The sequence below is a fragment of the Leucopleurus acutus genome, assembly GCF_964270905.1.
Source record: "Leucopleurus acutus genome assembly, chromosome: X".
In the NCBI taxonomy this organism is placed as follows: Eukaryota; Metazoa; Chordata; class Mammalia; order Artiodactyla; family Delphinidae; genus Leucopleurus; species Leucopleurus acutus.
The window spans coordinates 54,502,694-54,524,993 of record NC_139148.1 but is presented as its reverse complement, the minus strand read 5'-3'; the positions used below and the strand labels follow the sequence as shown (position 1 = coordinate 54,524,993).

General features: G+C 50.1%; 1 protein-coding gene across 1 annotated transcript; it reads left to right on the top strand.

The window, feature by feature from the left end:
• Positions 1–374: 374 nt before the first annotated feature.
• LAS1L (LAS1 like ribosome biogenesis factor) lies at positions 375–19,898 on the top strand. The gene is made up of 13 exons (XM_082864720.1): positions 375–673; positions 1,451–1,576; positions 2,585–2,654; positions 3,486–3,567; positions 4,017–4,301; positions 4,585–4,631; positions 5,493–5,602; positions 7,345–7,430; positions 8,157–8,363; positions 8,721–8,868; positions 13,943–14,472; positions 17,440–17,590; positions 19,525–19,898. Exons 1-13 carry the CDS (start codon positions 483–485, stop codon positions 19,655–19,657), a joined length of 2,166 nt encoding a protein of 721 aa, XP_082720846.1. The 5' UTR covers positions 375–482; the 3' UTR covers positions 19,658–19,898.
• The last annotated feature ends 2,402 nt before the right edge of the window (positions 19,899–22,300 follow it).

Here is a 22,300-nt window from a genome sequence, read left to right as displayed (position 1 = left end):
GATCAGGTATTGATTCATGGCAATGAAAACATTAAACGTTTTTCCAGTACACTGGACGCCCACAATCCCTCCCCGGCCCGCCAGGGAGCGCAAACTAAAATTCCTCCTGCAGCCCAGAAGTGTCCCTCCGGGTCTGGGACAGAATTCCGTTAGCAACCAGGAAATTAGCGGAACCTTGAGGCTGAATGCTTGCAGCTGGTACGGTTGCTTTGAGGAAAGAACACTTCCGGTCGGAGAGGCCGTTCCCGCAACTTGTGGTTTGGTCAGCCTCTAGCTCTCGCGTTTCGATTTGCCGCGCTAACGGTGGGAGGTGGGCTTGCGTCGGGGTCACACTCTCCCATTGGTTGCTGTTGCGGCGGCGGTTTGGAGTGAGGGTAGCACGTTGAGCTGGAGGCTGTGCGGAGTGCGGCGGCCCAAAGCCTGGCAACGAGCCCGGTGTCTGGTGGTAATCCGGGATTGAGCCAGGCCTGAGTCCCCGGGGGATGGATCGCGTGTGGAGTGCGTGGTGCGGGAAGTGCGTCAAAGAGAAAGGGTCGCCGCCACTCTGGGCCCAGCGCATCGTGGTCGCCTGGCTCAGTAGGGCCGAGTGGGATCAGGTGACAGTGTATCTGTTCTCTGACGACCATAAATTGCAGCGGTACGCGCTGAACCGCATCACCGTGTGGAGGAGCAGGTAAGGCGGCAGGCTTAGCCCTCCTGCCTGCGTGCTGGTGGCACTTCACCTCTTCCTTTGTAGAATTTCCATAAGGCCTTATTACCCAGTTTTCTCCTAAATGCCTAATGGCCCCCCGCTACGCGTAGTTTGGGCATTGCTTGTCTCCCAAGTGCCCGGGGGAAGGTCGCAGCCAAGCTCGTGCACTAATCCCTTTTGCGGAAAGAAACGGGGTGTGCCTCAACAGCCCTTTTGTCAAGTCTGTGAGCTTTGATCCTTACCTTCTCTCATCTTGGGGTGGGTGCCGATGAGAGGGCACCGCTGTGGCTGAGCCAGCCTTGTCTTAAGGAGTAGCACTCTAGGGTGGATTTCTGATTCGAAATAGAAAGGGGGTGGGGGGAGCTTGCCTGCAAAAGCATGTTTGAATGGAGCGCTTCAGTCCAGTTGGTAAGATTTAGTTGGGAGCAGACAAGGGGCTAATGCCTCCAAGAATAAGGTCTTCTCTGGGTGAAAGAGTTGAGGGTTTCACGGTGAAAGAAAGGAGTGTGTCCACACTTAATTGTTGATTGGCTGTGTAGCAGTTAGATATCCTTTGTATGTCCTAAACCAGCCTCTCATGTCCTGTGTACTATTGGATCCCAGGGACATTACCCTCCCTCTTCCCAGCTTCTTGATTTGTGTCTATCCACACACTCTTGAGCCAGTATATAATTGCAATAACCTACAACCTAGGTTCTGAGATGGAGGGTGGGCCTGTGTAAAGGACCTTTATGATGGTGCTGGACTGTGGCCCTTTAGGTTAGGCAACGAACTCCCCCTGGCAGTGGCTTCTACTGCAGACCTGGTACGCTGTAAGCTCATGGATGTAACTGGTGGCTTGGGCACTGATGAACTTAGACTGCTCTATGGCATGGCATTGGTCAGGTAAGACCTACATGGGTAGGGGTGTGGGGGGGGTGGTTTTTTGAGGGGGGGGGCGTGGGCTTAGCACATGATAAGCAAAGTTTGGCTTTGGGTTCTACCTGAAGCAAAAAGCCTTGTGTGTCCCTGTGTATGGGTCACCTTATGATTGCTTAATGTGACAGCTTTTGGTACCCCCTGTTAACACACATTCCTCTTTTTTCCTGAGAGCCTTCTCTCTTCCGTTTTTCTTTCCTTCTCTTTGGAATGTTGGGTGGGGGTGGTTCAGACCAAGTGGTCTCTATGGGTCTCTTCCAGCCTTGACAGTTTGATTTACTTTCCCCCTTTTACTCTTTCACCCAGAGGAACTTTTCTACATGGTTCAATGCCCTTGCCCATGATTTAATGTGGATTTTCTAATCCTACCCCTACCTACACCTTTTTTCCATTCTCTCCACGAACACTGAAAGGTTACTGAGTTGTGGAAATGGAGACATGGGCCAGGAGTTCCTGATTTACAAAGCGACTCAGAGTGGTTCTAGCTGTATCATGTACATCAGGAAAAAGGTTGCCTCTGAGTTTTCTCATCTGTCAGAGTCTTTGCTTAGCTCATACTGTTTGCCTTGTCTGCCTTGAGGTCCTCCCTAGCTCTTCTTACCTTCTCCATTGTTTAGCTGTGCTCCCCATATCATTTGATGTAGTCCTTTGTTGTAGCATTTATAACATATTATGTTCTAGCGTAATATATTATATTATGTCATGATTATTTATCCTAGACTGAACTCTTCAAGGCCAGAGCAGTGTCTTATTCATTTGTATGGCTTCAGTACAGGGCAGAGTCTCAGTAAATGTTAGACTGGATGGAACCATTCCTGCTCTGGTTGACACCAACCATAAGAACAGGACAGAACAGTCATTGGAAAGGTTGTGGAAATGCAAGTTGACAGTAACTCAACAAGGTGTTTTAAAGCCCCACTGGTTTAAATAAAACAGTTACTTGGGCTATGCCACTTATTTCTCCCCCAAACTCAGGTTTGTGAACCTTATCTCGGAGAGGAAGACAAAGTTTGCCAAGCTCCCTCTCAAGTTCCTGGCTCAGGAGGTGTGTATGATAAAGTGGACTTGCTAAATTCTCTCTTCTCAGGAGGACTCACTAATGGGGCATGGGGTGATATGGATACAGTCAGACTAGCTCATCCCATCACTGTCAGCCAAGCCCAGCAAGAACCCCAGAGCCTCAACTTCTAGCTTGAAAGAAGCCGACCTGCTCCCTTGCTCATGGCTGCTATCTTCAGTGGGCTTGGCCTGCCCAGCTTGCTGGGAGTGGCCCAGGTGAAGCTGAAGCACCCCAATGCACCCCTGAGTGGGGACAGGAAAGAGGTGGCAGTTAAAGTGCCTGCCCTCTGGTTGTTGACAGTCTGAAGGAGGAGACAAACTCAGCCAAGCAGGGTGAAAATGCAAGACATTCCCGCCTTGAGTGAGTATGGGAGGTGTGTAGAGACCCAGATGGCAGACAGGTTCTCAGCCATCAAGAGAAGCTTCCTGGAGGAGGTCTGGGAGAGAAGGAGGAAGGGAGGAAGAGAGGGGAGAGTAAAGGGTACCCTGGGAGAGCAACTGGTACAGACAAGGGCAGAGGGAGGCTGAAGAAGTTGATTGTTAATGCTCATTCACAGGAATCTCTTCATTGGAGGAGGGTAGTTGGTGGTTGGGGGAGGCGAGTGTCTTCTGATTTTCAAGATCACTTCCACAGAGCGTAAAGAGAATCAGGAGACTTGGTTCCTAATCTCGGCTCTGCCACTAAGAACGGAACCTCCTCTCAGGAGCTCAGTTTCTCTATCTGTAAAATGGGGAGAAGCCAGGTTGATTCATCTCTGTGGCCCTTTCTGCTTTAATATTTTCTAATTTCTGCACTCACACCCTCCCCCATAATCAGGTGAACATTCCGGATTGGATTGTTGAACTTCGCCATGAGTTGACCCACAAGAAAATGCCCCATATAAATGACTGCCGCAGGGGTGAGTCCCCAGGGAGTATACCTATCACAGTTTAGCCCAGAGGCCTGGGCTACGTGGCACTGTGGGGGGAGAGAGAGGGAGGAGGGTCTTCACTTGGGGTCAGAGCTGAGACTAGGGTGAGGTGAGTGAGGCATTTGCCTTGGACACAAACTTTAAGGAGTCTCTGTTCTCCCACTTGCTAGCCCCGTGCCGTTTTTGGCATCCCATCTTCAAGTCTGGTATAGGTTTTTTCTAGGAAATGTGCTGGTGAGTGGGAGGAAGCAAAGAACTCGGGGATAACCCAGAGCAAGAGGGGCTGCTTCTAGATATTTGAGATTTGTGCCTCCTTGGAGCCAAGCCTCTTACCTGGGGCCTCCCCATAATGTTAGCAAGATGAGGCTGGAGGCCTGCTAGGAGCTGCTTGCCTGGGCTGTTACTATGGCGCTGCCTTCCTTCCTCCCCTCCTTTAGGCTGTTACTTTGTCCTGGATTGGCTCCAGAAGACCTACTGGTGCCGCCAACTGGAGAACAGCCTAAGAGAGACCTGGGAGTTGGAGGAGGACAGGGAAGAGACAGATGAAGAAGACCAAGAGGAAGATAAGAACATTGTCGTTGATGACATCACAGAACAGAAACCAGAGCCTAAGGATGAGGAGAAAGGTGCAGAGCTGGATGTTAAGGCTGATGGAGACAGCGAAGGCAACAAAGAGGTTGATCCACATTGGCAAAAGGCTGTGAGACATAAAGAGTTGTATGGTAGGTGTCCTTGATACAGAAAGGGGCCCATGAGCTTGGAAGACTCGGACTTAGGTTGACTCTGGTTATTTCCCTGGGTCAGTATTTCCTCTGGGGTTGTGGTGAGGCTTAGCTTAAAAAAATTACTGTCACAAATCATCTTCCTTGAGCTCCATGAGGCAGGAGAGCCAAGAATTCTAGTTCCCAATTTACAACTCAAGAAATGAGGTGAGAGGGCTCAAAATTCCATCAGGAGCAAGGCACAGGGCTGGCTGCTCTATCTGTTTCCCTATTCTGTTTTCAGAAAGAGCCCGAGAACTGCTGGTATCCTATGAAGAGGAGCAGTTTAAGGTAAGAAAGTGCCCTTGACTTGGCCTGTTTTCATCTGCCCCAGCCATTTCTTCCCCCTTGCCAGCTACCTGAGAGAAGTCTTGAGAATGAAATTTAAAGAAAAGTGGCAAAGCTTGGAAAGCTCTTCCAAAACTCTTCTTGGAAAGAGAGAGAGGGGAAGTAGGAAGGAGACAAGAGGAGCAGAGTCCAGTTGGCCGATCCTGCACATCACTGGAAGTTTGTGGATAATCGGTCCCACTGGGTGGTAGGGAACAACAGGGTTTAGGTGGTTGCTTAGACCTGCGGTACTGCAGCTGATCAGCAGATGGCGTCCAGGAACCTTCCTAGATCAGGTGAGCTTGAGGGGTGCTGTTTTAGCAGGAAGGGAGGTAAGCTTAGAAACCATTCACCTCAACCCTTCCTTTTCACAGATGAAGAAATTGAAGCCATGGATGAGTGAAATGACTGGCCCAATGTCACATATGCAGTTAGTGATAGAACCAGGACAAGAACCTGAGTCTCCTGATTCACTTTCTTCCATAACCCATTGCTTCCTTTCACCCCTTGGTCCAAGGGTCTCTGCCCAACTCCAACCAAATGCCCCCATTGGATATCTATGTATTGGATTATCTGGTTATTGACAGCCACAATAACAAGGGAATTTGGAGGGTGGGGAGGGAGGAAGAAGAGAAAGTCTGGAGTTTGAGAGTCAGGATATTTTTAGTTGCAGGACCAATAGGGACATTGTGGGCTCACCTCTGCATACCCTGCCATATCCCCTGAAGGGACATGCTGAGAGGTCCTATGAGAAGGAATCCTGGAGGGATGGGGGGGTGTTACCTGGCTGAACCAGCCTTCTGATGGGACCCTCTTTGCTGGCAGGTGCTGGAGAAATTTAGGTATTTACCTCAGGCCATTAAGGCGTGGAATAACCTGTCCCCACCTGTAGAATGCATCCTGGCAGAGCTCAAGGGCATTACATGGGAGAACAGGTGTGTAACTAGGTAATCAGGGGCTGCCTACTCTCTAGGGTAGAGCGTAGCAGCCTCACTGAAATTGGTTTTCATATCCCAGCTTGCCAACCTCTGCTGTAGGAAATCCCAGGGATAATCTTGACCCACCACGGGTGACCTTGCATTTCACATGATCCTCTTCCCCAAACCCTGCCAGCTACCAGGTGGGGTTTGCCTACTCTGAGTAACTGAAATGGCCAGAGGCAGGAATGTCTACCGTCATCCATCCCCTGGCCAGCTTTGTTCCTGTTTGTCCAGTGGTATGTGGAGCTCTTGGCAACTAGGAAAAGCCGTTAACCTTTTGCTTTTTCACTGCCGATCTCTTGTCTGAGTTTGAGGTAAAAGATATATGGTAGGCACTGCTGGTCTCTTTTGAACTGCTATTAGAGAGGATCAACATCCCCTGGATAATTGTGGTTGAGGAGAGAGAGGAGGGGCCTTCCCAGGGCCTGGATCCTCCAAAGACTAAGTCCCCACTGACCCACCCAGTATGGCCATGAGCCTTATTTTCCCCTCAAAGTAGTACTCAGTTCAGTCAGAGCAGACAGTGTCTATCCATTCCTTTCCTCCCTGGCTCTTTGGGGCTTGCTACCTACATTCAGCTGGAAAGGGCTTTGGGAAGAGGTTGGAAAGAATCTGGGATGGAGCGGAGAGTATAGGAAGGTGGTGTATGTGGCAGAGTGGGCCTGGGTGGGGAGCCTGCAGTGCAGGTTAGGATTGTCCCTGGCGTCTTCTTTATTCCCAGGATACCAGTAGTTCCAAAGGTGTTTTATCAGTGTCTGCCCAGCCTAGGCTTCTTAGCTGTACCCTTCAGTAAAGGGGTGAGTGGTGGCCCCCTCTGTAGCTTGGAAAACTATCCTTGTGCTATACAGTAGCGTCTGCCTGGTCATGCTGAGCAGGCAACTGGCTGACTGTTTTAAGTGCTCTTCCTGCATACCGACCTGAGGAGATGGGAGATGGATGGAAGGACAACTCTTTCCTCCTTGAGCCTGGTAGAGGGAGGGATCTGAGCATGACAACCCTCCAGACATTGAGACACCTTGGGAGCTCTTGTTCCCCCTCAGCCCAATCAGCTAGGAGAGCCTCTCTTAGGGAACTGCTAGCTCTGGAGGAGACAGCTGGATGTTGCTGCTTTTGGTTTAAGCTAGATGGGGATGAGAGATTACCCCTATAGCTTATACTTTTAACCTCTGTATCTTAGTTCTGGGTTCTTGGGGTCCTTAGGAATGAGGATAATATAATATTTGGCCCAGCAATTGAGTCCCCAAAGTTTCTGCTTGTAAGATCTGAAAGAGGGTAACCAGGGAGAAGGGAAGCGGTAGGAGACTGGAGGACTGTCAAGGGAAACAAAGACTAAGCAGGAACTAAAGTCTAAAAGCCCTTGACCCTATAACCTCAGGCATTTAACTCCTTTGTGGGCCTGGGACTTTTCTTCATCTGTGCTTTCGGACTTGTTAAGCCACTACTGCCCTTGTTATGGGCCTTAGATTTGCCTGTGCTAGGTAAATGCTTGTTCAAAACCCACAGATCCCAGTCTTTGGCTCAGCCCCTGACTCAGGGAGGCTGAGGCCTGAGAACCAACTGTCATCTGCCTTCCTTTTCCCCCATGCTGGTTTGGCCATTTGAGTCAAAGGCATTAGCTGCCTTGGGAGTGGGTAGGGGAGTAGAAGAGGGTCTTCTGCCTGTTTCATTTTACTTAATTTAGTGTCCTCTTGCTCCAGGGAGGCTCTGCTAGATGCTTTTCTGGATGACGGCTTTCTCATCCCCACATTTGAACAGTTGGCGGCTTTGCAGTTAGACTATGAAGGTAGGGTCCTGGAGGCTCGATGCAGCCTTAGGGTACTGTGTATCCTGGGCAAGAACACCAGGGGTGGGCTGGGTGGCCCTGGACTGGGAGGTAAGGGCTGTTTACTGCTGTTCCATAGCTACTGGAAGCCCCCTTGGCTGAGCAGAACATGTAGCCCCACTGATAAGTAGTTGTTGGGCTATCCTTAGGTGGCCTGGAATTGGGTGGGGTGAGGTGGGCTGGGGTGGGCTGGGGTGGGGGTGGGGGTCTTAATGCCATTATTGTGCTATGTTAATTGTGATCTAGCCACTTGGTAGAGAGCTAGAACAGCAGAACTGGAAGGGCCTTGTGAGGTCATCTAGTCCAACATCCTCATGTTACAGATGGGCAGACTGAGGTCCAGAGAGGGGAAAGTACTGACCCAAAGTCACACAGTGAGTTATTGACAAAGCCGAAGCTAGAACCAGAACTCTTTTTCTTTTATATTCTATTTTGAGTCAGTTGTTGTTTACCAGATACTAACTGGTTTCTCTCCCCGCTCTTCTACTTTCCTCTTTTCTCCTGTTCTGCGGTGGCAACTCTGTTATTGTTGGTGGGGCCCCCTCTTCTTCTCCCTCTCTCTCCTCCTCTTCCTCTCTTCCTTCTCTCTCTCCCTCTTTCCCTTTCTCGCCTTCTTCCCTCCCTCCTTCCTTCTCTCTCCCTCCCTGCCTCCCCTTTTCCTGTCAATGGGTGTTTCTCACAAACCAGAAAACGTGGACTTGAATGACGTCCTGGTGCCAAGGCCGTTCTCTCAATTCTGGCAGCCCCTGCTCAGGGGCCTCCACTCCCAGACCTTCACACAGGCCCTGCTGGAAAGGATGCTCTCTGAGCTGCCAGCCCTGGGGGACACTGGGATCCGGCCCACCTACATCCTCAGATGGACCATTGAACTGATCGTGGCTAACACCAAAACTGGTGAGGGAGACTAGCCCTAGCCCCAGGGCCTAATGCAGCCCAGGCAAGAGCATCTGCCACTGTGCTCAGCTCTCGACTGAATAGCACCAGGAGGACACATCCCTTGTGAAAGGTTTAGGTCTGCCCAAGAGGGCCCCACAGCAGCAGTGGACAAATCTCCCTTCACATTTTTCTTCTCAGAACCAAGTAAACTGGACTGGGGCAAAGGGTCCTGAATACTTTGAGCAATTGGGAGGTATAGAATGGGGAGTCGGAGTCTGGGGAGACAGGGATGGGCAGAGCCAAGCTTTTCAAGGTGCAAGATTGGGTGGGGGGGATTTCTAGTTCCTTCTCCTCAGGCCCTCTCTTCTCTCTCAGGACGGAACGCCCGCCGGTTTTCTGCAAGCCAGTGGGAAGCGAGGAAGAACTGGAGGCTATTCAACTGCTCTGCCTCCCTTGACTGGCCCCAGGTGGTTGAGTCCTGCTTGGGTTCACCTTGCTGGGCCAGCCCCCAACTCCTTCAGCTGTAAGTCTCTTGAATTCCATTCGGTAAGAGGGTGAGACCCTGCAGGCCTCAGGGCCACACAGCCCTAGAATGGCACAGTTGGACGAGCCCTTGCAAGGACATCTAGTCCTGTCGCCGTCCTACTAACAGATGAGAGAATTGAGTCCCAGAGAGGGTAGGGTATTCTTGCCTAAGATCACAGAGCTTAAGACGTGGCTGAACTGAGTCCAGTAGGAAAATGGACAAGGCAACCCCCCTAGAGTGGTTAGCACAGTGGCCTGTACAGAGTAAGTGCACAATAAATGGTAGCTGCTGTTTATTATTGAACCCATTCTTCTGATTTTATGCCCAGTGCTGTCTCTATTATCTTCCCAAAATATATCTCTCATAGGTGCTTAATTACCTTCAGTGGCTCCTTACTGCCTTCCTAATGAGGTCTAGGCTTCTTAGCCTGACATTCAAAGATCTTTCTGATTCTGCCCCAACCTATCATGACAACCATACCTCCTGTGATTCCCCTTTACCCAGTCTACTCTGGGCGCTGTGGTCAAACTGAATATTGCGCTGGTTCCTGTAAATACCTGTGGTTGTCTCCCTTTTTTTCTGTCATTTCCTGACCCTGAGCCACTTCCCTCATACTCATGGAAGGCTTTAGCACCCAATTCTCTTCCTGCTTTCTGGAATGATATCTGTTTCATTTGAGTGACCCATCTGACACTGCAGCTCCTCACCTCCAGTGACCTTCATTCTCCACTACACTCAGCAACCCACTTCCATCACTCAGAGCTATTCCACCTCTGAAAGCTTACGTCCCAGCATCCCACTCGGTGACCACCACCTGTTGTCCTACCAGTTCTCACCCTCGCATCCCACAACATCTGCTCTTTGCCTGCCTCCAGACCTCCATCCCTCCATTTCTTACCCGCCTCAATTTTGCTTCCCCTCAATCCTATCTGTGGTTGATCACTTCAACCACCCATCATCAGCATCCTCAGCTCTGCCCATCCCTTGGTGTGTCTGACTTGCAAACCCCCAAGCTATGAGTGATCCTCCCCACTCTGCTTCTCCCACTCCTCAGCCCGGGTAGCTGAGCTCTGCTGGAGAAAACCACATAGCCCTGCAGATTGCTGCCACTGCAGAGGTATGATTTTTAATCTCAAGCCAGGCCTCAGTTCTGCTTGTCTGAACTTTTACTTGTTTTCTGCCCACTTTCTCTCCTGTTTCCTGACTGTTCTGAAAACCTTACCACTCATCTCAAGCCCCATCCCCCCCTCCCATTTCACCCTAGCTTCCTCAAGCACATGGAGGCCTCCAGCAGGGCCCCCTTGACCTGAGGTCCAGCCCTCATGAACTGATCTTCGGCTACACTCAACGTTGTCGCCAGTCTCAGTATGAGGTGGTCTTGCCCAACCTCAAAGCCTTCCCTCCACTTGTGCTCTCTGCTAGCATCACTGGGGCCTCACCCCAGCCTCTCCTTTGCTCTACTGGCTCTTACTCTTCAACCTGTGAACAGTGCCTGAGTTTTTCTTATCTTTAAACCAAACAACAACAACAACAGCACAAGCAAAATCTCCTTTGACCCTGCATCCCTCTGTTGGGTTATCACTAGCTTATCACTCCTTCCTTTCCTATCAAAACATCTCAAAAGAGTAGTCTGTACTCAGCAGTCTCAATTTCCTCACTACCTTCTTACTCCTCAAGCTGCTGCAATTTGGCATTCATCCCCAGAGCTGCTTTGACCTAATTACCAAATCCAGTGGGCCCTTGTCCATTGCCTGTCTGCCGCATTGATGCTGTTTACCACTCCCTCCTTCAAATGCCTGTGCTTTTTTACTAGTTCCAGTAAAGTGCCAAAGCTCAAATCTCTTTATCTAGCTCAGGCCTTTCCCCTAAGATTAAACCTCCTGTATTTGACCCCATGCCATATATCTCCCCTTAGATGGCCTCCAGTCACCTTACTGTGACCAAAAGAGCATGGGTCATCTTACTCCCCACCCCAGCCCCAAAGTGAACTTCTTCCTCTGCTCCCTATCTCACTTGGTGGCAGCACTATCTACTGTGTCATGTTGATTCTCTCAAGTACTTCTCAAATCTGAGATTCGTGTCTATTTCCCCTAGTGTCTCCTTCCCTCTATCAGACTAAGCTTTTCAAGGACAAGGGTTCTGCATTAGCCATCTGTGCCCCAGCACGCCATGCAAGTCCAGGCCCCAAATAAACCTCAGTAAATGCTGAACTGAACTGTACTCTGCTGTCTCATTGCCAGCAGTGCTGTCTTTGGTGGGAGCTGAGTCCAGGCTTGAGGAATAAATGAAGTGGGAGTCTGGATGCTAAGACCGTCTTAGTCCCCTGATCTTTCCCATGGAGTCAGAAAGTCTTTCTTGAACCCTAATGACATTTGGGGCACAGTTGTATCTTATAAGTAACTTATAAGAGAAAAAAGTAGCCTTGTTGACAAAAGACAGCCAGTTCAAGACCTCCAGGAGATGAGACTGAACCAAACAGCCAAATCTCCAGATGTGTATGCTCTAGACTGGAAGTGATATGGATGGGTGGGAAACTGGGAGGAGAACCAAAAAATCCTAGAGGCATTTGAGCAATTCCAGCAAGAGAAAGAATAAAGGAAATTTCAAAATTCTGAAGGAATATGGCATATGTATGTAATGGGGGGAGGGAATGAAAAGAGCAGCATGGAAAGGTTGGATAAGTGGCCTTCAAGGTACTTTCCAATCCTAAGTGCCTACAGAGTGGAAGCTGCTGGTCTTGGAGAAGTCTGGACCACAGAGATCTTCTCCCAACCCAAGCATACCAGCGGGATGCGACACATGCCAGCAGTAACAGCGGCTCACTTGGGTACGATTTCTTGTGCACAGATCCTGCCTTTTGCAGATAATCGGTGAATCTAGTCCTAATCATCCTGTTACACAGATTGGGAAATGGGATTTCCCCAGGTATTGGGCTGCAAGTCAGTAACAAGTCTGCAAGTCAGAGCTGGGGCCAGAAACCAGATTCCAGATATACTGTCCTTACTCCTGTGCTCTTTCTACAGTGTTCCATTAGATTGCACATACAGAACATGACTTTTCTTTTCCCCACAGGAAAAATAAAAGATACCACTGGCAATTAAGTGTCGGACATGGTGCTGTGTTTGTAGAAGCATTTTCATTTAACTTGACACAGCAGTCTTTGGAGGTGGAGATATTATATACTTTTATTTGACAGATAAGAAAGACACCAAGGTTCTGAATAGTGTGAAGTGACTTATCCAAAAGTCATGCAATTTGTTGGTGGTGGGACAGGGATTTGGGCCCAGGGCTTATGAGTCCAAAGTCCACCTTCTTTCCACCAGCCTGACCTGTGACCTTCTCAGTCCCTAGCTGTGACCAGGCAAACCCGAGGAAGGAGATGGATTTTAAGATTCATGTCACCCCTGCACCTCAGTGGTCAGACTAGACAGCTTGAGAGAGTGGGTGTGTAATAATAATAAACAGTGGTAATATGGCATCTTGCCAACATAAAGTACCTGGGAATATTTATTATTAATCCTACAAATGGACCACAGTGAGAGGGAAGAGAGTTTCTCTCTGGCTTTTCCTCTTAGTAGTAAGGCTGGAAGCTTTTTGAGAGCTTCCCCCAGCCAGCCAATATCAAGTCAGTTTGAGCCAGTGCCATCTTGGAATGTGAAATTAGCCCTGCAGAGAGGGTCTCCCAGTGGAGTCACTAGCTCCCAGCCCTACCCCCAGCAGCCAGTGACCAGCAACCACACCTGTGTGTCTGGTCTGCTTATGGGGCCCAGAGAGAAAACAGCCCGCTGAGCACATGGCCCTTCCTTCTGTAAACAACCCACAATTCAAACTCAATACACTTAGAAGGAAACTATCCATCTGTCCATCCTACCATGCCTCCAGCGGTGACCAGGTGCCTTCTGGGTGCCCAGTTCTATGTGAGGCTCTGCAAGGGGTACTCACCCTCTTCCTCCCCAGGAGCTCTCCTTCCCAACCGCTCTGTGTTTGTTGGTGGTTTTGCTGTTAGCACCGTCCTTTGTATGCACGATGTCGTCATCTTTAACTCCCCTCTGCCTTCCCCCCTACCATCTGATCACCAAGCCCTGCTCTCTGTCTGTCCTTCATAGCTTCTCTCCCTCCCATCGCTGCTGCCAGTGCCCTAGGTCAGCCCTCACCGACTCTCCCTGACTCCAGGCTGCCCCACCCAGGCCATCCTCCACATGGTCACCATGGTGATCTTCAGAAATGCAGCCTTCACCTGTGCTTGAGCACACGTCAGATGACCCCCTCCACCCAACACACACACACTTAACCTTTGCAGGCTTCTCTTGCTCCCACAGCTGCTCAGCACAGCCCTTCCGCTCGAGCCAGGCTACTCTCACCGCATGCACACAGCCCAGTGTGCTCCCTCTTGTCTCTGCACAAAGCCTTCCCTTGATCTCTCCTGCCCTCCTTGTGCTCTCTGCCTCCCCCCAGCTCCTGTAGTGCCCAGATCTGCAGTGCTCATCTGGCCTCCCGCCCACATTCTGCTTTGTCTTGTCAGCTGCTGCTTTTTTTTTTCTTTTCCTCCATCCCAGGCTGGGCTGTAGTTGTCCCTCAAAAGGGATCACACTTTGTGTTCCATGCAGAAGGAGCACAGCACACTTCCAGGCATATCTTTGGAGCTCAGGATACATTGCTCGGCTAAAGAGAGGGATCTATTCTCATGTCCAGCCCTGCAGGCCTGTTGGCTAGTTTGTGTATTTACATAGCATTTCAGTACAGATTAATAGCTCTCATTTATTGATTGCTTACTATGTGCCAGGCACTGTGCTAGGCATTCTGTGTGAGCTATCTTATTTACTCCTTTCAACAACCCTCTAAGTTAGGTGCCATTATTGTCCTCATTTTACTGAGAGTGGAAGTGAGCCACAGAGATGAATTACGGAGCTCGTTCAGGGTCCATGGCCCTATTGTATCTGTGTTTTGTCTGCTCTACTGCACTGCCTTTCAGAGGCAGGTCTGGAAGCTCAGAGACCAAATTGAAACTGGAGTTTTGGGATATAAAATGACTTGAGATTTTGAATCTTTCTTACTCCATCCCTCTGCTCAGCATCTTCAAAGCCATGGGGCAGGTCCTGCCAGACGAGGAGCAGGAGAAGCTGCTGCGCATCTGTTCCATTTATACCCAGAGTGGAGAAAACAACCTGGTGCAGGAGGGCTCAGAGGCTTCCCCCATTGGGAAGTCTCCATACACACTGGACAGCCTGTACTGGAGCCTCAAACCAGCTGGCTCGAGCTCTGGACCTGAAGGAGAAGCCCAGCAACAGGAGGAACAGGGCAGCCTTAATGATGCCAAGGAAGATGAGAAGAAGAAGCAAGAGGCCTTGGAAGACCAGATGGAAGAGGAGGAGGGAGAAGAGGAAAATGATGACCAGAAGTGGGAGGAGGAGGAGGAAGGTGATGATGACGACGACGACGACGACGACGATGATGATGACGACGGCGAAGATGAGGAGGAGGAAGACAGGATGGAAGTGGGGCCTTTCTCTATGGAGGAAGAGTCCCCCACTGCTGAGAATGCCAGGCTCCTGGCCCAGAAAAGAGGAGCTTTAGAGGGCTCTACATGGCAAGTTAGCTCAGGTAAGAAGCCTGATATCCACTTTCTCCCCACATCTATCTTCCCTCTCTGGCTGGCTCTTGAGGCTTCCCTTCACCCTAGAGAAAGGATGGAAAGTAGCAGGAGGTAGCCAGCATGAGGCAAGCCTGGGAGACAGCCTGGTGTGTGGATGACAGCTGGTTTCCCTCCCCCTTAAGATGGAGCATGTGAGCACCAGGGACCTTAGCACTGTCATGCTGCCAGCTGCCTCATGCAGAGAGCATATTCAGAGAGGTTGGTGTGGGTGTGGGCACTGGGCAGCAAAACACAGAAAGCTAGAGTTAGGTGGTTGATATATGTATGATTCTGCGTGTGTTTTTCATGTGCAGTGATCAGGGCAAGGAGCCAAAGAATAGTGCTTTCTGTGTATATGTGAATGTGTATGGACACGTGGAGGCTGGTTGGTGATAGGACAGGATTTTGCTGTGTGTATGAGAAAGAAGGAACCCAAGGGTATTCAGTCAGTGGAAGTGGAAATGAGATCAGAAGGGGGAGAATAAGGAGCAGTGCAGTTTTTTGGTGAGTATGCAAGTTAGTGAGACAAAGCCAGGAGGGAGCAGGGGGTTGAATGGTAGGTGGAGGAACATGAGTCAGCTCCTGAGGGTGGTTTTTTGAATGCCCTCATTTGGGTTGGGGAGCAGGAACCTTAAGGCAGGGGGACTCCGCAGGAATGAACAGTCTGATGTGTGCACATGGGCATGTGTGTATGTGTACACGCTGGAGGCAGGGGTAGACATGGGGCACAGCCCATGTGATGGAGCCTGGGGCTGGGACTGGGTATGCTGTGGGGTAGGCTTGGTGGGGAACAATAGGGAGAGAAAGGGGAAGCAGTGAAAGAGCTTAGGGGGAAAGTGAAGTCTTTGCCCTTATGGACGTGTGTGTGGAAGGGCTGGGACATAAAGGCCCTGAGTGCTACAGATGGGGGAACATATTTATGTGTGTGTGTGTGTGTGTGTGTGTGTGTGTGTGTGTGTGTGTGTGTGTGTGTGTGTGTGTGTGTGTGTGTGTGTGTGAATGGGTATTGCTTGCATGTGCTGGACAAACCAAGGCACAGCAACAGAGAAATCTCTTAGAGCAAGGAGGGCTGTGTTTGTAAATATTCAAAGGGAGGGGCAGTGACTCAGGCAGAATTTTGTGTGTGTGTGTGAGAGAGAGAGAGAGAGAGAGAGAGAGAAAGAGAGAGAGTAGGGGTTGTGAAAAGAGAAAGTGTGAAGTGGGCTGTATGTGCATCTGTGCATACATGCACACATGGTCATATATGTTTTTGGAAGAGGAGGCAGGGTTGCTAAGACCTATGAGGACCAGGAGGCATCTGTATGAGGGAGAGAAGTGGAAACAATAAGAGGTGGGGGGATATGGAAAGGCCTGAAAACAGGCAGTGAAACAGCCATGTTGAGATGGCCTATGTGGTCTGTGCTATCACTGAGGGGACATGTACAAAGGTATCAGGCTAGAGAGCCAAGGGCAGTGATGTAGACAGGGTTGGGAGTAGGGAGGATGGTCAGGTCAGTGACAGACATGGGGGAATGGTCCCTGTGTACAAAGGTGTCTTTGTATACATAGGGCAATGCAGGGTGTTAAGAGTCACAACTTCCTTCGTGTAAGAGAGCCAGGGATGGGGAGATGGGCAAGCAGAGGTACAGCCCTTCCTGCGGGGGTTCTTTGGGTAACATAAAACTCTAGTCCAGGGTTGATACTTTCCAGAATGCCAGGGGCATAATGACAGGGAGAATTCTTTGGGTACCAGGGAGATGCAGGAGGCCAGAAACTGGATCTACTTGGAGGAGCTCACCAGTGAAGGCTTCGCTTGAAAACACTGGATGCACTAGTGTAAGGATGGGGAAGGGATTTAATATAATACTGTGTGGAGGGTACTTAAGTGATAGGACAGAGTGGGTGGGGAGTGCCTGACATGGTCCATTCCGAAGTGGAATATGGCAGGGGCGGGGAGGGGTTGTGAATGTGGAAAGGCCTAGGGCATTGAAATCTTTCCCTCTCCCCCTTGTTGTTACTTCCTCTGTATGTGTATACACATATGTGGAGATGCAGGGACGTTAAGATTTCTGGTTTGTGTGCCTGTGCAGGAGAAGTATGAGAGGCAGGGAGTAAAACTGGAAACATTTGTTGAGTGGAGGGTTTGGTCAGTGTGCTTATGTATGTATATTGAGGCATCTATAGGGGGTGGGATATGCAATGAGACAGTCCTTTCCTAGAGAAGGGATGTTCTTTGTGTGCACATCTGGGGCAACAAGACCTTGCAGGGGGCAGGGAGAGCATGATAACTGCTGAGAGAGTGTTCACCCTGAGGTGGTATGTGGGCCTGTATGTATATCTCTCAAGGCAAGGCTACTAAGAAATGATGCGGCACTCAAACATGTTGGGAGGGGAAGGGGTGGTTGTGCATAGATGTGTAGGATATCTAGGTCATTCAGATATGCAGAGGTATCTTTCAGTTTGGGGAGGAGATGTGGTGGGAATTCAGGGGCATCCAGACTCTCCAGGATATATATATATGCGTGTGTGAAAATAGGGGTGAGGGTGAGCGATTGAGGCAGTGATACAGCCAGGTCTGAAGAAGGTGTCATCTGTATCTGTGTAGGGACATGTTTGGGGAAGTAGGAGAAGAAGAGTGGAGAGGAACAAAAATGTCTACAGTTGTGATAGTTGTGTGCATGGTATGCGGGGGTTGGGGGTGGCTGTGGTGGGGGTGCTGCATGTGAACACATAGGAGGACCATGAAGAGTGTATGGGGGAGTATGGAAGGGACAGGGAATGCTAAGGTGGAGAGGAGAAATGATGAGAAATGATGCAGAGAGGAGTGAGGATGAAGATACACAGCCTGTGCTGAGCAGGCTAAGTAAGGTGAGTGGATGGACAGAGTAGGTGGGCTTGTGCACCCATATGAGAACTAGCTCATCAGCCCTCTCTTGCCTCCTCACTTTGCTCCACAGAAGATGTACGATGGGACACTTTCCCCTTAGGCCGAATGCCAGGTCAGACCGAAGACCCATCAGAGCTTATGCTGGAGAATTATGACACCATGTATCTTTTGGACCAGCCTGTGCTAGACCAGCGGCTGGAACCCCCAACATGCAAGACTGGGTGAGTGCCCATGGCAGCAGGATTTCTCACCCCTTTCTCTGCCTCCCACAGGAGGGAGGGAGGAAGGGAAGAACATAGAGTGGGGTGGTTGGGGGAGGTAACTGTCCCCAGTCAGGGCCAAAATGAGTGAAATATAAGCTCCAGTCCCTGGCTGGGCCCTTGCCAGGAGTCCCAGCCCCTAGTGTGGGGGACCAGTGAGGCAGCCACACAGAACTGGCTTGGCATCCCTCTCAGATTGCATCTGGTTTGTGCATGCATGCATGTGTGTGTGTGTTTATGTGTATGTATGTGTGTGTGTGTGTGTGTGTGTGTGTGTGTGTGTATTGGGAAGGGAGAGGTCCATAGCTTTCAACAGATTCTCTAAAGGATCCACCACTCCTAAAAAGTCATGAACGGGTGCTCTAATTAACTTCTTCATGTTCCTGAGGAGAAAACTGAGGCCCAGAAAGGGGAAGAGATTTGTCCAAAGGTGCACAGAGTAATCAGTAGGCCTCCCTGCACTGTCCAGGCATCTTGGTAGCAAGGCCTATGCAGGGCTCCATGCTGTCCCTCGAAACTCACCTCTGGATCACAGGCGTAGGAGCCCTTGGGTCATCAGGAAGGCAGGAACCAAGCAGCCCTTGCTGAGGGGCTCTGCTGGTAACAGAGGAGCCCGTCCAGAGGGCCTGTACATTCCAGAATGTGGGGCCATTGTGACTGGGACAATCCTGTGAGTACCAGAGAGAGACCTCTGTGGGCCCCTGAAACAGTCTGTCCCTGTGCTGCCTGCCCACTTCATGGGAGATGAGCCCTTCTTCCTCTAGACATTCAGAGAGAGGGCTATGGAACCCAGGGACCCCAGCAACAGGCCAGGCCCAAGGCAGTGTCATGGACTCTCTGCTGTAAGCCGGGGCAGCAGGCCTCTTGGAGAGAAGAGGAGGCAGTGGGGGAAGCCAGGTTGTCTGTAGTTGCGAGGGGGGCCCACATGTCTGAGAGAGAGACCTCCTCTCCCTTGGGTAGGGCTGTCTTGATGAACATCAAGGTATCAAGGGTGAATTGTGGGCAGGTAGAGCTGTTTTATCCAGAAGGAGGCCCAGTCCCACACCCCCTGTAGTAGGGAGACTTCCTCAGCTGGAGCCAGCGTGCCTGCCCCTGCTCCTTGTCTCAGCTCCACCCCGACTTGGCTGTGTGGCCTTGAGCAAGTCCTTTTTCATCTCTGAGCCTCAGTTCCCTTGTCTGTGAGATGGTGAGTGATGGGAGGGGATGGCGCTAGATCATCTCTAAGGGTTTTTTCAGCTGCATTAGTGTAACCGTGGATCTCCCTGAGAGGAAAGATGATGGCTTTGCTCTCAGCTGTCACCCTCATCTACCTGGAAGAACTTTTGACCTGCAGGAAGCAGGGGAAGCAAGAGTGTTCCGAGCAGGGCCAGGGAAGAGGAGGGCAGTCTTCTCCCTAGGTCAGTTCTGCAATCCTGAGATGGGAGCTGGGCCTAGCCCTGCAGCCTAAGCCTGGCCTTGGGCCCCTTAACCTGCTGTTGGGGTGGGAGGGATCCAGCCCAGGGTCCTCTGGGCCCCCAAGATCTAGGGCCTTAGAAGAAAGCCTATTAAGGCAGCCACTTTTAATGCCTTCCTGGGGGTAGGGTGGTGCGGGTCTTCCTTTCCTACCTCAACCCAATTAGCTCTGCTTTAATCTGGTTTATGTACTGGGGTTCTATATAAAGTTTCATTTGAAAAATTCCACTCCTTTTCTCCCTCCTCCCTCAACTGAGGGCAGGGCAGAGCCACCCCTGGGGCCCATCTTGAAGTGGTTTCTCAGATGTGTTCCAGTCTCTTTGTAAAGCCAGGCAAGAGGGTGGGCCCTTCCCATAGACACACACATCAAGCACCCTTAGCCCCTCTAGAGCCTAAAGCTGCCTCCTTCCCTGACTGACCTCCCCTCTCCCCTCTCTTTGCAGCACCCTGGGCCTGAGCTGCAGCATTGGCAGTGGCAACTGCAGCAACGGCAGCAATGACAGTGGCAACTTGGACGGCCTTCTCTGGAGCCAGGGCCAGCTGCATGGGCTCAAAAGTGGCCTACAGCTCTTCTGATGCCAGCCCTGGTGCAGGTGTTCATCCAGTGCTACTGGGGCAACAGCCCACTCTCCCCCACTCTGCCAGTGCACCTAATGCTCCATAAAACAAGCTGGGAGACAGCCTGCATCAGCCATTATCAGCTCAGCTTTCAAAATCACAGTAGGATTCAAAATCACAGTAGGATTTTGAATATGTTTTATTTTGTTTTGCTTTGTTTCATTTTGTTTTTTGTTTTGAAAAACAATAAACAGGCAACTGTTTTGTTGTTTGTGAGATGAGGGATTGTGTGCTTCTTCCTTTATTCTGGGGGCTCCGGAAAAGGTGGGATCATAACAGAGCAGGATCTGGGTCCACTGCCCCTTTTTTGCCTTTTTTTCTGACTCAAACCATTTTCACTCCCCTCATTGGAATGTAGTGTGAGGCCAGCTCACTAGGAAGCATCAGGCCCCAGAAGAGGCATTGTTGGCCATAAAGCCCAGCCAGCATCAGGGGAATCTGCTCAGAACCTCCCTGACAGCTGGAAGACCCAGGTCTTCCTGTTGCTATTCAGCAGGCTTCTGACTCATTTACCTGCCTGCCCTCACTGGGCACCAAACAGCAGTTGAAAGTCAAAGAGAAACCTTTTTTGTCACCTTTTTGCCTAGAAAAGATGAAGTGGACTTCCCTGTGGTATGCACTGGAACAGAGAAATGTCTAAGGGACTGAACCAGAGTTCTTCTATGGTCACCCAACTCCTTCAGACACTCAGAGTGCCTTACTTACCCTGTCAGCCCTGAGCTGCCAAGAGACAGGGATGAATAAAATATATCTCACCGGTCAGAGCCCTCTGCTGGGTGAAAAAGGACAAAGTCCACCAATTATGGTAACCTGATGCCTTTGTTAAGTGTCTTAAGAAAGCCCCAGTGTACACAAGTTGTTTGTTTTTCTCAGGATGATATTTCCAGGGTGGTGGTTGACTGAGGTTAAGATTGGCTACAGTATCTCCCACCCCAACTTGGGGAAGTGATAACTGGGTGAGAGAGTGGGCATCTGTGGGGCCCGTTTGGGCCCAGATAAGGTGAAACAAGGGACAGAACCAGGCCACATTCCAGCCAAGAAGCTGGCTCTAGAAGCGGCTGAGCCAAGGAATGGTGAAAGGAAGGAGAGGGCATATGCTATAAAATGCCAAGGAGGAATTGAGTGTAAGTGTCCTGCCAGAGCCCAGTCAAGGGTTTAAACTAGTTAAAACTCTAAGGAGTCCCCAACACCTCTTAAAAGATATCCTGAATATCTTTGTGGGTATGTGTATGTAATCATTTTTCTAGAGCTAGTTCACAGGTTTAATCAGATTATCAAAGTGGTCCATGAGCCCAACAGCTGAAAAGGTTACAATTTCCTATCCTGTGTGGACCCAAGCACCAGGCATGGGCCAAGCAGTCTCCTGCACAGGTTAATGCAAAGTCAGTTTCCCTCCAACTCTTCCCTCTCCTGCCAAATGCTAAGTCTTAGCATCCAGGAATGTCAGATCTAACGGAGCCCTCAAGGAGGATCTAGGCCACATCTAAAGGGATTTGCAAATGTGTATTCTGGGACATAGCCTCAGCATCTGCCCTGTGGGGAGATAGGTGCTGCAAGCTCTTGGTTCTGTCCAGCACTTCTCTAAAGCAGCCTGGATTTTTATCTATTGTGTATGTATTGGTATTGTATATAAGATTTTTTTTTTCAAAGTGGACTTTGCTGCCAAAAAAATAGTTTAGAAATCATAGTTCTAGTCTAGCCCCCTCATTTTATACATTGAGACTAAGGCAGAGTAAAAGGGAAGGGATTTGCCTAAGGACACAGAACAAGTTAACAGCTTGGTGTAGAACGAGTTTCTTGTAATATCAGCATCACCTGGGTACTTGTTAGACATGCAAATTATTGAACCCCACTCCTGGCCTGGATCAGAAATGTTGAGGGCGGCCAGCAATCTGGTTTAACAAGCCCTTCACATGATTCTGATGCACACTAAAGTTTGAGATGCTCTGGTATAGAGGAAAAAGCTACCCAAAGACCTAGATTCCAGGCAAGCTCCACCACTTAATGAGAACAGCCTTGGGCAAATCATGTCACAGTTTCTTGATCTGTAGAAGGAGGATATTTGCCTCATGGGCTTGTAAGGATCAAATAAGATAATAGATGTGCAATTGCTTTCTAAAGCTTTTCATGCTTTGTATGTGTGAGTGGTGTGGATTCATGCCAGGGTTCACAGGCCTTGAACTCAGGACTTCGGTCTCCATATAACCTAGGACAAAGACCTCTCCCCTGGCCCTCAAAAACTGACCTAAAGATGAGAAGTAGGCTATCAGAGCCATTTTTAGTCCAGGTCCAGGGAGAGTAAGAACCAAGCGTTATTGTTGGCTGGAGTCCTCCTGAAACCTGGGATTTGTGAAGCCAGGTCCCTGGGAAGGGCTGCTTTAGATGGCGGGGGCTGGGGGTAGGAAGTGAGGGAGGGGGCATAGGGGAGGACAGGCCAGGAAGCAACCTTAGCCCAGTGCCCTTGCACCTTTTCCTTCTGACTAGAGGCCAGAGACTGATTAGAAAGTCTTTGAACTGCACACATTTAACCGAGGAGCAGGGTTCAGGGTCAAGGGAAGGGAGCACTGATTATATTGCTAGTCAACAACAATAATGAGAGTC

What these genes read in the sequence shown, in the direction of transcription:
- LAS1L (XM_082864720.1), top strand. Translation starts at nt 483, where the DNA reads ATGGATCGCGTGTGGAGTGCGTGGTGCGGGAAGTGCGTCAAAGAGAAA. An exon ending in TCAAGTTCCTGGCTCAGGAG is followed by an intron (nt 2,655 to 3,485) that starts GTGTGTATGATA and finishes CCCCATAATCAG; the next exon opens with GTGAACATTCCGGATTGGAT. An exon ending in GGCATTACATGGGAGAACAG is followed by an intron (nt 5,603 to 7,344) that starts GTGTGTAACTAG and finishes CTCTTGCTCCAG; the next exon opens with GGAGGCTCTGCTAGATGCTT.